The following is a 15,018-nucleotide window of genomic DNA, read 5'->3' as shown; positions in this document are numbered from 1 at the left end:
TGATATGTATATTATCAATGATATAGGTGGGGTGGTTTCATCAATATAAAATAATTTTTTTTTTTCTTTGGCATCTTTAATCCCCAATATGGACTGGACCAGAACCACCAGTAATATTGGTCCTTTACGGCTCTTAAAATATTCTTGCATATTATTATGATTTATATACATATTATATGCTCCCCCAATGCCTCAATTCCCATCCTTGTACACAGCCTCTCATCCACTTGTCCAATTGATTTTTATATTAGTTTGTGAACCAACTTCTTCACTTCTTCCAGAAAGTGTATCACCCTACTTTCAATGTGCCAGCTATTTCACACTCTTCTCTCTCTTTCCTCTCCTTTTCCATACAAATTATTATTATTATTTTATTTTTGGTATTTTTCCTACATTAAAAAAAAAAAAATGTTTTGTGGTATAAATTAATATTAAAGTGGCCGTACAGTGGAACTTTTATCATTAATTATTAGGATTTAGGACAATTTCTTGAAGCTCAAGACAAGAACACCAAGAATCCTTTTGCTTCCTGCAATTTTTTTTTTTTTTATTCTGTTTTCAATCTTTATATTATATTATTCGATTTCAGATTTTTCTCATCCAATCAAATATTTTTAAAAATTCAAGAAAAAATTCCACACACGTTGAGATGTTCACAAGTTTTTGTTCCATTTCCGGACCATATCACAAACGTTGCGTTTTCAGGACACAGAAGTCAAGTCCAAAGGGGCCCACACCATAACTATACTCTGACTTCTATGAGTTCAAGCCACGTGACTGGTTGGTCCACCAATCGCAGCTTTCCACGTTTGCATTCTCCAAACTACCAAAATTCTTCTAGAAGCTTACCCTATTCACACCCGTCCAAATTAAGACCGTCTGCTTATATATTTATGGGTTGACCATCCATTACAATAAAAACGGCATCTTTATTAAAATAAAAATTCAAAACTACATTTTGGACTTTGGAAATATTTCTAAAACATGATAATAACAATTTTGGGAGGGTGTTTGGGAATGACCGTCAACCAATCTGTGTCACTACTAAGGGTAAAACATGGATTGTCCTTTTCTAATTTTGATTTGAAAACATTAATTTTCATTTAGACAATGCTTACACTAATTACACATATTCCAATTTAAACTCAAATATTTTCGAAGACGAAGAAGACACCTAAATATCTAGTCTGAAAAAAAAAAAAAAAAAGGAAAAAAAAAGAAAGAAATATTTGAAATTGCCCAAAAGACCAAACGACAATGGGTTTGGCAAATGTCAAGTGGATGCTTCTATTCTGACCGCACCGCATTACAATTTCCTAATTCTTGGGAAGCTTCGTAAGGCAAAGGGATGGTTAGTCCACGTGGCACGCCATCAATGACCCAATGCTGACGCTATACGACGAAAGGACATAGAAGGTGAGAGCGGGTTCCATGCTCCTATCCCAATCTACCTTTTCTTCTCACTACACCCCCTCGGTGTTTCTTAATACACCCCCTTCCTCGTTGCTCTCATTTATAAGAGGCCGTCTTTGCTACCCGACCCTTCCACAAATTCTTTGCCTATGCCTGAGCAGTGCTTCTTGTAGGCGCACGTTACCCTTCCTTCTTCTTATTCTTCGTCTACTAAAAACCAGTTGTTCATTCCTCCTTCAAACTCGCACTTATGAGCTCCGGTGATCAGAAATCCGATCGCCGTCGCCTTCCGGAGCTCAGACAGCTGAGGTTAACGAACGCCGCTGTCAAGCATGAGATCCTCACTCTCTTATCTCTCCTCCTTCTGTTGCCGGACATACCCTTCGCCGGAGCTCAGTCGAATCCCAACGACAATCGGAATGACCCGTATCAGTACAATCAGTTCACGCCGTCCATGGCTATTATCATAGTGGTTCTTATAGCCGCGCTGTTTTTCATGGGATTTGTTTCCATCTACATACGTCATTGCAACGACGGACAGAGCACCGGAAACAGCGTGAGAGTCATAGGCGGAGCCGGCCGGTCACGGCGATCTCGCGGATTGGAACGTACCGTGATCGATTCGTTCCCGACGTTTGCTTACTCGTCGGTGAAAGCGCATAAGATAGGGAAAGGCGCGCTAGAATGCGCCGTGTGCTTGAACGAGTTCGAGGAGGAAGATACCCTCCGGTTAATCCCCAAGTGCGACCACGTGTTCCACCCGGAGTGCGTCGACGCCTGGTTGGAAAACCACACCACGTGTCCAGTTTGCCGTGCTCAGCTCTCTCCTCAACCCGACGAAGTGGTCCAGCCCGATGGATCTCCGATCGGGTTGTCGGCAGATGTCGAAGCTCAAAACGACGACGTAACGTTAGAACCAGGGGTTGAACAACGCGAGAGAGATGAGCAGCAGTTGGTATCGGAAACCGACCCGGAGGTTCTGGATTTAAGAGCCAAGCTGAATCGGAATCGTACACGTGGATCTAGATCGAGCAGGACACGCAGGTTCTTCTTCCCGCGGTCGCATTCGACTGGACACTCGTTGGTTCAACCGGGTGAGAATTTGGACCGCTTCACTTTGAAGTTGCCGGTTGAGGTTAGGAAGCAGATACTGAACCGGAAGCTTCATAGGGCGACGAGCTTGGTGGTGTTGCCGAGGGAAGGGAGTTCGAGGCTCGGTTACCGAAACGGAGGCGATGGAGGAAGTAATAGAGGGAGTAGGAGTTCGAAACGGTTGGATTCGTCGGTGTCGAAGTCGGACCGGTGGGTTTTCTCCATGACGCCACCGTTTTTCATGAGGATGTCGTCGCTTAAGTCGCCGAAGGTTGCGGCGAGTGAGGATCATGGCGAAGGGACGTCATCGGCTCAACCGGTTTTATCAGGAGTGCTTCGGAGCGATTCTGTTCGGCCTCCCGTTTAACGGCTTGTAACTTTTGTATTTTCCTTTTTTTTTTTTTTTTTGGGTACTTTTTTTATTTTTTATTTTATTTTTTATTATTGTCAATTTTCCCATCAACCGGGTTTGATTAGTCTTGGGTTCGATATGTAAATTGTCAATAGATTTTTTTTTTCTTTTTCGAAATTTATATGCTTAATTTTTTTTTTTGTATTTATTTATAATTTTATGAAGACTAGTGTAATATCACAACAACCCTGCAAAAAAGAAGTAAAAAGTAAAAATGGGTTTTGCTTTCTTATATATTCTTCTTTTCGTTTCTTGCTAAATGCTCTGTATATTGCAAAATAAATTATGATTTTGCTATAAATAGAATAAAAATTAATGGGTATTAGAAAAAATATAAATAGGTAGGTGACCAAGTTATTAGTTATAAATTAGAAAAATACAAAAAAGAAGTTGGTGACCAAGTTATTAGTTATAAATTAGAAAAATACAAAAAAGAAGTTGGTGACTAGTCTTGGTTTTAAAATTGAATTACATATAGATTGGTCGTTGGTGGCTTTGAAAAAAAATATAGCGGTGGCTTTGAAAAAAATATAGCAGTTCGCAAAATAATAATAATAATAATATTATTATTATTACAATAACAAAGCAGTGGTAGCTGAAGCGGAGAATTAGTCGTCTTAAGGAGAAAATGCCAAGAAACAACTAGCAATTCTTTAAATAATGGTTTTGTCATTAATTTACAATTTAGTTTGGTGGTCTCTTTTGACCGCTAATACTTGTATAAGACAGATATTAATAATTATGGACGTTGAAAATTTTGTTTGACAATTACCATTTTGGTTCTGGAGTATTCGACAGAATAATTTACTCCACTGCTGAGAATATATCGTCTGGAATATGGTGATGAAGATAATGAAGCAGGATTAAGTTGGTTTAAAATTCAGAAATAACAAGCAATCAAATAGGACTTTTTAAGTGGTGCATCAAAAACCCCATTATTGAATTCCATGATTTCTTTCAACTTTAAAGCTCCGAATTTACAAACTTTTATGGCTGTCAAGTATTAATCTCCAATTATATTCAATAGAATTTACGCCGAGCTATCGTTCACTTTGGTTTTGTTTTTTGGGGCACATTTTTAGCTTCCACGCAAAGCCTATGTGGTTAGGTTGGTCCCCCACTCACAGCTTCTTTATTTGACTGTTGGTGAAGAATAAAGGGTACATTTCCATAATTTCTTCACTTCAGAGTCCCTTTCTTTCGTTTGCTTGTCTTGACCTTAGATAGTTCTCAGGAATCTTCTTATTATATTCATGAATTTTATTTTTTTTTTAAACTAAATTAAACTCATTTTAATATGTAAAAAAAAAAAAAATGATTTGGAAATTTAATTTTTTTTCAATTTTTAAATATTCCTTCAAAATTTGGAAATGCCTGTTCAACTTTGACTTTTTTTCCACGCACCATCTGAGAAAAGTCATCGATGGGCCATAATATTGGGCAATGGCCCATTTTACAATAATGGGCTTGGATTGTGGATCTTAACGAGAGCATTCTGCAGAGAGTGATGGTGCGGCTTGAACAAACCGAAATCAAAGAGATGGAGGAGGACGAAGACAGAGAGCGAAACGCAGAGTCAGAGGCAAAGAAGAAGAAGGTTGTCATTACGATACCGTCCTACCAAGAAGTAATTGAAAGCTCTCAATCTAAATCTACACCACCCTCTCTTTTTGCACCGTCCCAGACGTTTTCCCAAGCATTTGCTTTTGTCAAATCCTCTGAATTTTACTCACCCCCTCCTACCTCCACCACTATCCCTTCTCAGACCCCACACGTTTCTGAGACCACTGCTGCAAGGTACCCTTGTTTTTTAGTCGTCTATTTCAATTCAAACCCTCACGTGGGTGTTTGTGCTATTTTTATTTGTATGTTAACCAGTGCTTGCTTTCTGGGAAAGTTGTGAGCTTTTTGCTTGTTTCGGTAGAAAATGGCTCTTGGGAAAGTTTATGCGATTCTGCACTTGGGTTTTGGTAGGTTGGGAAAATTATAGATAGACTTCTTTTACAAACTTAAGTGAAAAAAAGAAAAAGAAACGCAGAATCAAAAACCATTTAAACCGTTCATAAAATTGACTCATTAAAGTTGTGTTTTTTTTTTTTTTTTTTTTTTTGTGTGTACCCTACCACGTTGGCCAATAACAATGTCATTGATGTTTGCTCTGAGAAATGTGGGAAAACAAGTTAAAGTGAGGTTCCGATAAAACAATACTCAAAATCAAACAAAGAACTTCGCTAATGGAAGCTAATTGAACTTATTAGTAGCAATAAGGTTTTTCTATCTCTCTTGCTGGTCTTAAAGAAAAACATGATGCTTTAATGTGCTTGTTGTATGCTTTAGGCAAATTAGTCAATCCGATGTGCCATCATCTTCATCATCTGCGTCAACAAGTGCTATTGCTTCATCCTCAACCACTCAGAATCGAAATTCAATTCTTGTTAGCCATAGACAGGTGAATCCATTGGCTTCAACTTCATTAACACAAAATTTCTTGTTATTCTTGATAGTTGGTTCTGAAGTTTTCTAATCTTACACCTCCAACTTTATGATCGGTATAATTATGTGCAATGTGGGCTTTCATTTTCGTGTTTTTGTTGGTTCTGTTATCCTGGACTGAAGTTAAGCTTCCTATTCATTCATGCAGAAAGGAAACCCGTTGCTCAAACATATCAGGAATGTGAGATGGGCTTTTGCCGATGTTGTTTGTGATTTCTTACTTGGACAAAGCTCATGTGCACTTTATCTAAGGTTAGAACATTTGCGCCTCTAACATACCATCATACTGCTTGTTTTGTGACAAAATGCTTGTAGTGTGCCATGTGTCCAGACCGATGCTTAGTTCATGCTTATGAGTCCAGTCTTATATGAATGGAAATCTTGACTCCATAACATCATAGTTGAATATAATATCAGGCATGTTTCTCGACGAATATATGTATGTAGTGCATTTCACGTGCCAATCATTTTTAATCAATGTGAGGAAAATCTGGTTAAAGCTGATATTTTATGAATGTGAATTTCCCTTTTGAAATGTTGTTCCTGCACTTAAAGAGTAGAGTGTATTGACATCCAGCTATATTTTAATGTTTGTTTTCCTACTGCAAGAATTTATTACGTACCTTGGAATAACTGACAATAACAGCAGAGGATATCTTTTTTGCCTTAATCTTTCGTGCTTATAGAAGTGTAGAATTAGGTATTTAACTCTGGAATTGATGATACCTACCATATTAGTGTTGGAATATGTTTAAAATTATTATTTGTTAAATATGATGCATGTTAAAATTGTTTTACCATTTGTTGCAGTCTTCGGTATCATCTGCTGCATCCAGACTATTTATATTTTCGTATAAGAGAATTGCAGAAAAACTTCAAGCTTCGTGTTGTTCTTTGCCATGTTGATGTGGTAAGCCATTGTGCTAACAAGTCATCCTTTAAACCTTTAGTTTCAGAAGATTCATGTGAATATATAGATATAGCATTTTTCTTTACCTCCTGAAATGTAATATTAATATTGGTTTCTATTTTTCATTGGTTATAGGAGGATGTAGTTAAGCCAATACTTGAAGTTACTAAAACTGCGCTGCTTCATGACTGTACCCTATTATGTGGTTGGAGGTATTGCTCTTACAGGACGAACTCCATTATCTCTTACAGTGAGCTTTTATGATTTATGGCTTAACAATTATATCTCTCATGAATAGTCAGGATCTAGAACCATTTTCACTCTTTTTGTGCATTTGAAAACTGTTTCTGTGGCATTGATAAAATATTAGTTTTAACTAACTGCTTCTTTATTGAAGCTTTTTTGACCAACTCTTTCTATGATAAGATTTTGTTGCTTTGATAGAGTATTATTACCATTAAGAGTTGTGTTCTGAGTAGTTAAATTTACCAGTTAAATTTACCTCGTTTCCCTGATGACCTCCTCATCTGCTATTGTTTTTTTTCCTTAGCTTGGAGGAATGTGGTCGCTATTTGGAGACAATAAAAGTTTATGAAAACAAACCTGCAGACATTATTCAAGGCCAAATGGATACAGACTATCTATCACGGGTATTTACTCTTTTAAGGTCTAGTAATTGATTTATGTATGTCATAAATGCCAATGTAGGGTTCTAAATAAATATTTTTCTTAGTGTTTGAAATAGTTTAGATGCATTTAGTGAAAATTTTCTTTTATGGAGTTATTGAACATAAATTGGCTTACCATTGATTGTAGTTATCTCATGCTCTCACAACAGTTCGACATGTGAACAAGACTGATGTAGTCACACTGGGTACCACATTTGCGGTAGGCCTGTTGCACCAAAACCTTCTAATTGAATTTTATTTTATATTCTAGCAAGTTTTCATTTAGAGCTGATGACCCTGTTATTTCAGTCTCTTTCGCATATCATGGATGCATCAATGGAAGATCTAGCTCGTTGTCCTGGTATAGGAGAGCGCAAGGTATTCATTCTATAAGCTTATAATATGCAACACCATTGTTCTGTGAAAATCTTTTAACTTGAAATTTCTCTAGTTGGCTGTATTATTATTTTTCACTATGAACCTGCCTTGTAATCAGGTAAAACGCTTGTATGATACTTTTCATGAACCATTCAAGCGAGTAGTTTCCAGTGGTCCTACTGTTCCAGAAGCCTCTGCACAGAACAATGCTGAACCTTGTTCGGTAAATGAAGATAAAGGAGATGAAGAAGAAGAAAAAAAGGACACCGAAGATGAAACCAAACACAAGAAGAAAGAACCCGAATTGACGGTCAAATCAGCCTTGTCTGCTGCTTTTGCGAAATATGCTGATAAAGTTGGTAAAAAGAACAGAAAATCACCAGGAGGGAAGAGGAAAGGAGAAACAAGTAATGCCATTGAAGATGAAGTTGGAAAATCCTCTTCAATATTCAAGAACACTGATTGTGCCCAGAAATCCAAAGCTTCTGAATCCTACAAGGAGCAGCGAGATACATCTGTCAAAGTTCAAGAATCGAACTTGAAGAGCTCTGGAAGGGTTACTAGGTCGTCGGCTCGTTCTTCTCTAACTTCTTCAATTGATAGCCATGATTAAAAAATACTCTTGTGGCAGAGGCATTGGCCAAAAAGATAAAATAATTTTGCTTTTTTTCCCTTTGTTTGGTGTTATTTATGGTTTTGCGAATGAAAAAGATGTATCTGTGATTCAGCAGGTAACCTAATATATATATATGTATAATAGAAATTCCTGCAAATTCAGTTATTTACCACCTCTTGCAAGCTGCTTAATAAGATTTTAGTACATGATAAAAAAAAAAAGCTGCCCAGCAACATATATATTTATATATATATATATATATATGTATGGAAAAGTCAAATGGGTGATAAATATTAATGTCGGAATAACAGAAGTCAGTTTGGAAATTAATATGAATTAATTAAAATATTATGAAAATTTAATTAAAAAGTTGAAATAGTTGCCTTTTTTTTTTTTTTTTTTTTGTTGGTCACAATATTATTATTATAGTATAAATTTTTATGCTTTCAAACGCTGTTTCTAATTATATTCTGACAATTTATATTAATTATTGAATACTTATTAATAATTCTTATGGATTTGGAATTAAAAGAGAAAAAAAATTCTTATGGATTTTAATAATCCACTAAATCAGCCTAATAAATTTTTTTTTTTTGAAAAAAAGAAAAAGAAAAGAAATTTGGAAAAAAAGAGCAGTTTGACAGAGCCACGGAGGTAACTGACTGTGTGTTCCTGCTTAACAACAGTCGGTCTTGAGGAAAAGCCAGAGAAGGAAATAAAAAGAAAATAAACGAAAAAGAGAAAAAGGGAAAGAAAAGAGGAACACACCGCGCTCTCGCTCGCCGGCTCTTATATTCCCTGAAGAAGATTATCAGAGCTATCGTATTATTTGGCCAGGTCTGAACTCTAAAAGCTTGTCTTCCTCTTAAGTTTACTTCATCGGTTTTTTTTTTTTTTTTTTTTTTGGTTGCAAATTTCGCGCTTTTCTAATCTCTGTGAAACCCTAGTTTCTGATACTCTATCTGTACGCCTATATATTCTTGCATTATATATTTATATAATATCTATAAATATATATATATATATATATATATATATATATATATATATATATATATATATATTCTGGAAGAAATTAGTTTTTAGTGGCTTCAATTCCAATTTGATGAATTTAAAAAGTTTCCTTTTTCCAAATTGTGATGCTTGAATTCGTTTGAAGAAAATTAATCAAAAAGAAGATTATGTTACATTGTTTTTGTATTGTTCCCACGTTAAAAAGGATTAATTTTGCTGGCTGCTTTGGTTGGCAAAAGAATCAGTGACTTATAGATAGTGTTGAAGTTTTTCTTTTTTTGGGTTTTTATTTAGTTTTAGGTGATGGATAATGCACGACCAGCTTCTGGGAATGGTGAAGACAATGTTGGGATTCCGGATGATCTGCGGTGCAAGAGGTCGGATGGGAAACAGTGGAGATGCACTGCCATGTCCATGCCTGATAAAACTGTATGCGAGAAGCATTATATTCAGGCCAAGAAAAGGGCTGCTAATTCCGCAATGCGGGCGAATTTAAAGAAAGCAAAGAGGAAATCGGTAGGGGAAAGTGATATTTACTTGGAGAGTAAGAGTGACGATTTCGATATACCAGTTGTGAACACCAAAGTTGAGTCGTACACTCCTCCAGTCTCTGTCAAAAAGTACTCGGAAAAGGCATCGAAAAGTCATTTCCGATATTCTCCTGAGTCGCCACCTCTTAGGAGTCTTTCTTTACGTCATCCTCCGAGACCAAATGATGATGATTCTGAACAAGAGTATGAAGATTATGAGGAGAACTGGCGGTCTTATAAGACACCTCCTATTACTGCCATGGATTCATCAAGGAACAGATCACAAAGGAGCTTTGATGTTAATGCAATGACGGTTTCGGTATGTTAAACTCCAATTTCGTTAGTTTAGGAGATTGGTGGAGCTCATTATTAATAATCACGATGTTCCTTTAGTCCTTTTGGACTTGTATATCTGTGATACTGAGGTGAACAAGTTTCTATCCAGGAATACTCTGATGGAAGTAATGATTCCTCCGAAGAGACTGGTGGTCAGACTTGCCATCAGTGTAGAAGGAATGACAGAAACAGAGTTGTTTGGTGCCTTAGATGTGATAGAAGAGGATACTGTGAAAGTTGTATCTCTACATGGTAAGTTTAATTCTCTTGGCCAAGTTCCATATTTTAAAAGTTTGACCTGCCCATACTAAGTATAGATGCTTCACCCATTAGGTACTCAAACATCTCGTTGGAAGATATTCAAAGGATATGTCCTGCATGTCGTGGTACATGTAATTGTAAAGTGTGCTTACGTGGAGATAATTTAATAAAGGTAATTCCTTTATGTATTGATTGGACCTTCTATTCATTACACTGTTAAGTTTCAATTAACAACTTTTTGTATGTATGAATCAATTTTTATTGGTGTCACCCTATAATCAGTCACTGGGTTATTTTGATATTTCTTTGTTGTAGGTAAGGATAAGAGAGATTCCTGTTCTAAAGAAATTGCAATATCTCTACTGTCTGCTATCTTCAGTGCTTCCCATTATCAAGCAAATCCATCATGAGCAATGCACAGAAGTTGAATTGGAAAAAAAGCTCCGCGGTAAGATTCTTCTTACTCCCATTTTTGGTTCACTTTATTTTTATATATCATTTATACATTTGTTTGACCTTTTCATCTATGTTTTTCAGGAACCAAAATAGACCTTCCCAGGACAAAATTGAGTGCAGATGAGCAGATGTGCTGGTAACCTAAGAAACTTATGAACTATCAGCCTTGTTTGTCTATTTTATTATTATTATTTTTTTAATGTATGATAGGCCTCAAGTTTTCACCATCTTGGAATTTAAAAAAACTTGATGTTTTTAGTTAGCCTTGTTCGTTTATTGGACCAATTTTACGAGTTTATAAATTGGAGATGTGGTGTCACTTTATGCATGCTTTAGAGGACTAGTTCATTCTGACGTGTTGTCATGCAGCAACTTCTGTCGGATTCCCATCATTGATTATCATCGACACTGTTCAAATTGCTCATACGATCTGTGCCTTAATTGCTCTCGGGATCTTCGGGAGGATGTAGAAGGCCTAGATAGTCAGTTAGGTGAGAAAATTCAAGAAACAGAATCGATAGTGCCTAGGGTCAAACTAAATCTGTCAGCCAAGTGTCCTGATTGGAAAGCGAACAGCGATGGTAGTATTCCATGCCCCCCAAAGGAGTATGGTGGCTGTGGTTATTCGTCATTGAGTTTAAGCCGCATTTTTAAGATGAATTGGGTTGCAAAACTGGTGAAAAATGTGGAGGAAATGGTTAGTGGCTGTAGGGTTGATCATGCTGGTGGTCCAGATAAAACTGGGTTTGATGATCCCAAGCACTGCCAATATGCTAATAGGGAGGACAGTGACGATAATTGCTTGTATTGCCCTGCAATACAAGATATTAAATCTGATGGGATTGATGAATTTAGAAAGCATTGGGCCAGAGGTAAACCCATCATTATAAAGCATGTCTTTGATAGTTCATCCATCTCCTTCTGGGAGCCGATGGTTATATGGAGAGGAATTCGAGATACAGCAGATGAGAGATCAAAAGATGAAAACAGAGCAATAAAAGCCATAGATTGCTTAAACTGGTCTGAGGTGGGCTCCAAGAGCTATTACTTATGTCTCTGTGTGTGTGTGTGTGTGTGTGTAATATGTTCTTTTTCATATCTTGTTGATTGTTTAAAAAAAAACAAAAATGCTTTGAATATGTAATTAATTGACAGACATGGTGCATAGTAACGCTAAAATAGACCTTTTTTGGCTGACATGTTTACAGGTTGATATTGAACTGGGTCAATTCATCAAAGGATACTCTGAGGGACGAATCCGTGAAAATGGTTGGCCTGAAATGTTGAAATTGAAGGATTGGCCTTCCCCCAGTTCATCAGAGGAATTCTTACTGTACCAAAGACCTGAATTTATCAGTAAATTACCTTTACTTGAGTATATCCATTCCAAGTGGGGTCTTCTGAATGTTGCTGCCAAATTGCCACATTACTCTTTGCAGAATGACGTAGGGCCAAAGATTTTTATTTCTTATGGAATCTATGAGGATCTCGGTCAAGGCAACTCTGTGACCAATCTCCGTTTCAATATGCGCGACATGGTTAGTTGTTCTTCCTTTTTCTGATCCATAGTTATAGATTTTCATGACTGCAAAAATTGCTTTTGTTATTAATTGGACATTCCAAAAACCCTGAATATTTTGTTAGTAAGACATTGCTTAGCCCAGCAATGGTTTTATGTTTTTTTATTACATTCTTGATGCCTTTTGATGTAAATGCAACATTAACAAATTGATAAATCATGTAAATCCATTGAGCTTTTGTCAGGTGTACCTTCTGATGCATACATGTGAGGTGAAGCGAAAAGGTTGGCAGAGGACAAAAATTAAGAAGATACGAAAATCCTTCCAGGAATTGGAGGTGAAAGAGTCACCTTCAGATCCAGAAATAGATCATGGTAAATCACATGTGAACTCCCTTAGTGAGCACAAAATGGAGAATGAATATGAAGCGAGGTCTGATGAAGATAAAGATGAGAGAATGGTGGATCAAGATACGCAGAATACTTCTAATGTTGATGGGGATACTGTCAATTCTGAATGGTCAAATAGAGATGGTGAAGATATGTCTGAAAAGACTGTTCCAGGAGTTCTTTGGGATGTTTTTCGCCATCAGGATATTCCTAAATTGATTGAGTTTCTGAGGACACACTGGAAAGAATTTGGGGAATCTAACAGTTATGCAAATGATTTTGTAAGTTTTTTCCTTAAAAGAATTCTAGTTATATCTTTTTCCCTTTCTGAATTAATATTGTTGGCTATTTCATGCTTGCTGCTCATCCAACATTTTCGAACTCAGCTTACACGGCCTCTTTATGATGAAACTCTATTCCTGGATACCCATCACAAAAGAAAATTGAAGGAAGAATTTGGTAAGAATGAGGAAGTTATTTTCTTAATTATTTTAAGGTGATGATATTTTCGACATTCCAATCAGAGTACTACATGTGAGACGTACTGTTTCACCAAAAAAAAAAAAAAAAAAAAATTACATGCAAGATATACTGTATTTTTCAAGACTACGTTCATAGTTGGCTATTATTAAATTTTATTTTATCATTTGTGGTTGAATTATTCTGCTGATCTGAAGATTTCATCAAGTAAGATGGAGTTGACCATACAGCATCCTTGTGTCTTGTCATAATTTTGTGCTGAAAAATCTGAGCTTCTAACTAGGACTTCTGTTCACATTGTACCATGTGCTTAATAATCCATGCTCTAAGATTGGAAAGCTTTGATAGACAGATATGTTTTAAATTTTGCAAAACACTGGTTTTGTGGGAAATTGAATTCTGACTGGTTTATGAGATCTGTGACAGCTGTTTGATATGTGTAAATAGACACCCTAGTTTTGCAGATTAGAGTATGCATGGCATAATGTTCTTATTATGTGTCCAGTTTTGTTAATAAATTCATTTCTATTACTATTTAGATTAGTAGTCTTTTTGCTTTTAAAAAATTGTTTTGAGTGATTTGTTGATGTTGAATCATAGGTAATAATTATCCTGAATTCTTGTTTGAAAATATCTAAAAAAATTCTGCATCTTTTCAGGAGTAGAGCCATGGTCCTTTGAACAGCATCTGGGACAAGCTGTGTTTGTCCCTGCTGGATGCCCTTTCCAAGTGAGAAATCTTCAGGTGAGCTCATGTTATTGGAGATGTTTAGATTCCTGTATTCTCAAGTCTAGAGAAGCAAATCTACTTTTGACTGCTAATACGGGGTCATCATTTGGAATTATGTAAAATGAAAGGATTTCATAAAAATTCTTGTCTATGTAGAGTTTCTCTAGAGGAACTCCTTCACAAGACTTCATGTTTCGGCGCTCTGTAGACCCATCTTGAATTATAATACAGACCAAAAGAAAATAAGAACCACACCCTTTGGGTATTTATGGAAGCTGTTAAAAATAGTTATTTGTGGAAGTTGTTAATGTAGATATTCCTTATTGTCAATATATGGATGGTGATTAGGCTATTCTAAGACTAGTGCTGTTCGATAAGACATTCTATACATTTTTATTTCACTTTTTTTTTTTTTTTTCTCAGTCAACGGTACAGTTGGGGTTTGATTTCTTATCTCCTGAAAGCCTGGGGAAGGCCATGAAGATGGCTGAAGAAATCCGCTGTCTACCAAATGACCATGAAGCAAAACTTCAAGTGTTGGAGGTCAGAGAAAGGAAATTTTCTGTAGAAGTATTTAGTGCCTCTTTCATCAGCATCATCATTATTATGTTGCTGTTGCTTATCTATCTACTGTCATATTCTAGACTTGTTTATTTTGGTGAAGTTTCTGGTTACGTACTGGATTTTGCATGCAGGTAGGAAAAATATCACTTTATGCCGCAAGTTCAGCCATTAAAGAAGTTCAGAAATTGGTACTTGATCCAAAGTAAGCGACTGGGTCCTTATATTCAATGCATTTTTTGTTTGAGTATGGAACTCTAATGCATTATTCTTGCCTTTTATATCCTTATGGTCCTTTAATTTATTTGCCCCCTTCAGGCCTTCCTTTTGTTTTGCTGGTGGTTTTGTTGTTAATTTAACTATTGCCTTTGTGATTCTTCTACAGACTTGGTGCGGAGCTTGGATTTGAAGATCCTAATTTGACTGCAGCAGTTTCTGACAACTTGGAGAAAATAACCAAGCGAAGACAATTAACTTGTCCGTAAAATTTCTCTTTTGTACATTCTAATACATAGAAGCAATGGCTTTGAAGCCTTAACTTGTATTCCAAGTGTAAATTTACTTGTTTGATCTTATATTTTCTTCTACCTTTTTGAGCTTGTGGATTCCTAACGCATGAGAAAAATTCACATTATAGCAAACTAAGCTACAATATATACAAGATTGCCTTTCTTAAGCTTCTTCTCTATTAAGTTGGTTTTGATATTATGTTACATGCAGGAACCATGTTTTCCCGATCTATTTTATCCATGACAAACC

General features: G+C 36.2%; 3 protein-coding genes across 4 annotated transcripts; all 3 read left to right on the top strand.

The window, feature by feature from the left end:
- Positions 1 to 1,280: 1,280 nt before the first annotated feature.
- On the top strand, positions 1,281 to 3,151 carry LOC107411967 (E3 ubiquitin-protein ligase ATL31). The gene has a single exon (XM_016019649.4). The coding sequence runs from the start codon at positions 1,664 to 1,666 to the stop codon at positions 2,870 to 2,872; it is 1,209 nt and encodes a 402-aa protein (XP_015875135.2). The 5' UTR covers positions 1,281 to 1,663; the 3' UTR covers positions 2,873 to 3,151.
- A 1,248-nt stretch (positions 3,152 to 4,399) lies between these two features.
- LOC107411977 (DNA excision repair protein ERCC-1) lies at positions 4,400 to 8,151 on the top strand. Its single transcript, XM_016019664.4, has 9 exons — positions 4,400 to 4,714; positions 5,255 to 5,366; positions 5,559 to 5,662; positions 6,221 to 6,320; positions 6,456 to 6,532; positions 6,871 to 6,970; positions 7,137 to 7,208; positions 7,298 to 7,366; positions 7,485 to 8,151. The coding sequence occupies exons 1-9, from the start codon at positions 4,425 to 4,427 to the stop codon at positions 7,977 to 7,979; spliced, it is 1,419 nt and encodes a 472-aa protein (XP_015875150.3). The 5' UTR covers positions 4,400 to 4,424; the 3' UTR covers positions 7,980 to 8,151.
- Positions 8,152 to 8,597: 446 nt separating this feature from the next.
- LOC107412028 (E3 ubiquitin-protein ligase JMJ24) lies at positions 8,598 to 14,935 on the top strand. Of its 2 annotated transcripts, none has more exons than XM_048468391.2 (14): positions 8,598 to 8,819; positions 9,291 to 9,845; positions 9,972 to 10,114; positions 10,196 to 10,295; positions 10,439 to 10,571; positions 10,661 to 10,715; positions 10,949 to 11,606; positions 11,788 to 12,117; positions 12,344 to 12,769; positions 12,875 to 12,947; positions 13,628 to 13,713; positions 14,122 to 14,268; positions 14,394 to 14,464; positions 14,645 to 14,935. In XM_048468391.2, exons 2-14 carry the CDS (start codon positions 9,300 to 9,302, stop codon positions 14,742 to 14,744), a joined length of 2,868 nt encoding a protein of 955 aa, XP_048324348.2. In that variant the 5' UTR covers positions 8,598 to 8,819; positions 9,291 to 9,299; the 3' UTR covers positions 14,745 to 14,935. The 2 variants fall into 2 exon arrangements, with proteins under 2 accessions (XP_048324348.2, XP_048324349.2); XM_048468392.2 differs by having other exon boundaries at positions 8,600 to 8,819; positions 14,122 to 14,241.
- Positions 14,936 to 15,018: the final 83 nt, after the last annotated feature.

The sequence above is a fragment of the Ziziphus jujuba genome, chromosome 10 (assembly GCF_031755915.1).
Source record: "Ziziphus jujuba cultivar Dongzao chromosome 10, ASM3175591v1".
Lineage (NCBI taxonomy): Eukaryota > Viridiplantae > Streptophyta > Magnoliopsida > Rosales > Rhamnaceae > Ziziphus > Ziziphus jujuba.
This window is presented reverse-complemented; position numbering and strand designations above follow the sequence as displayed.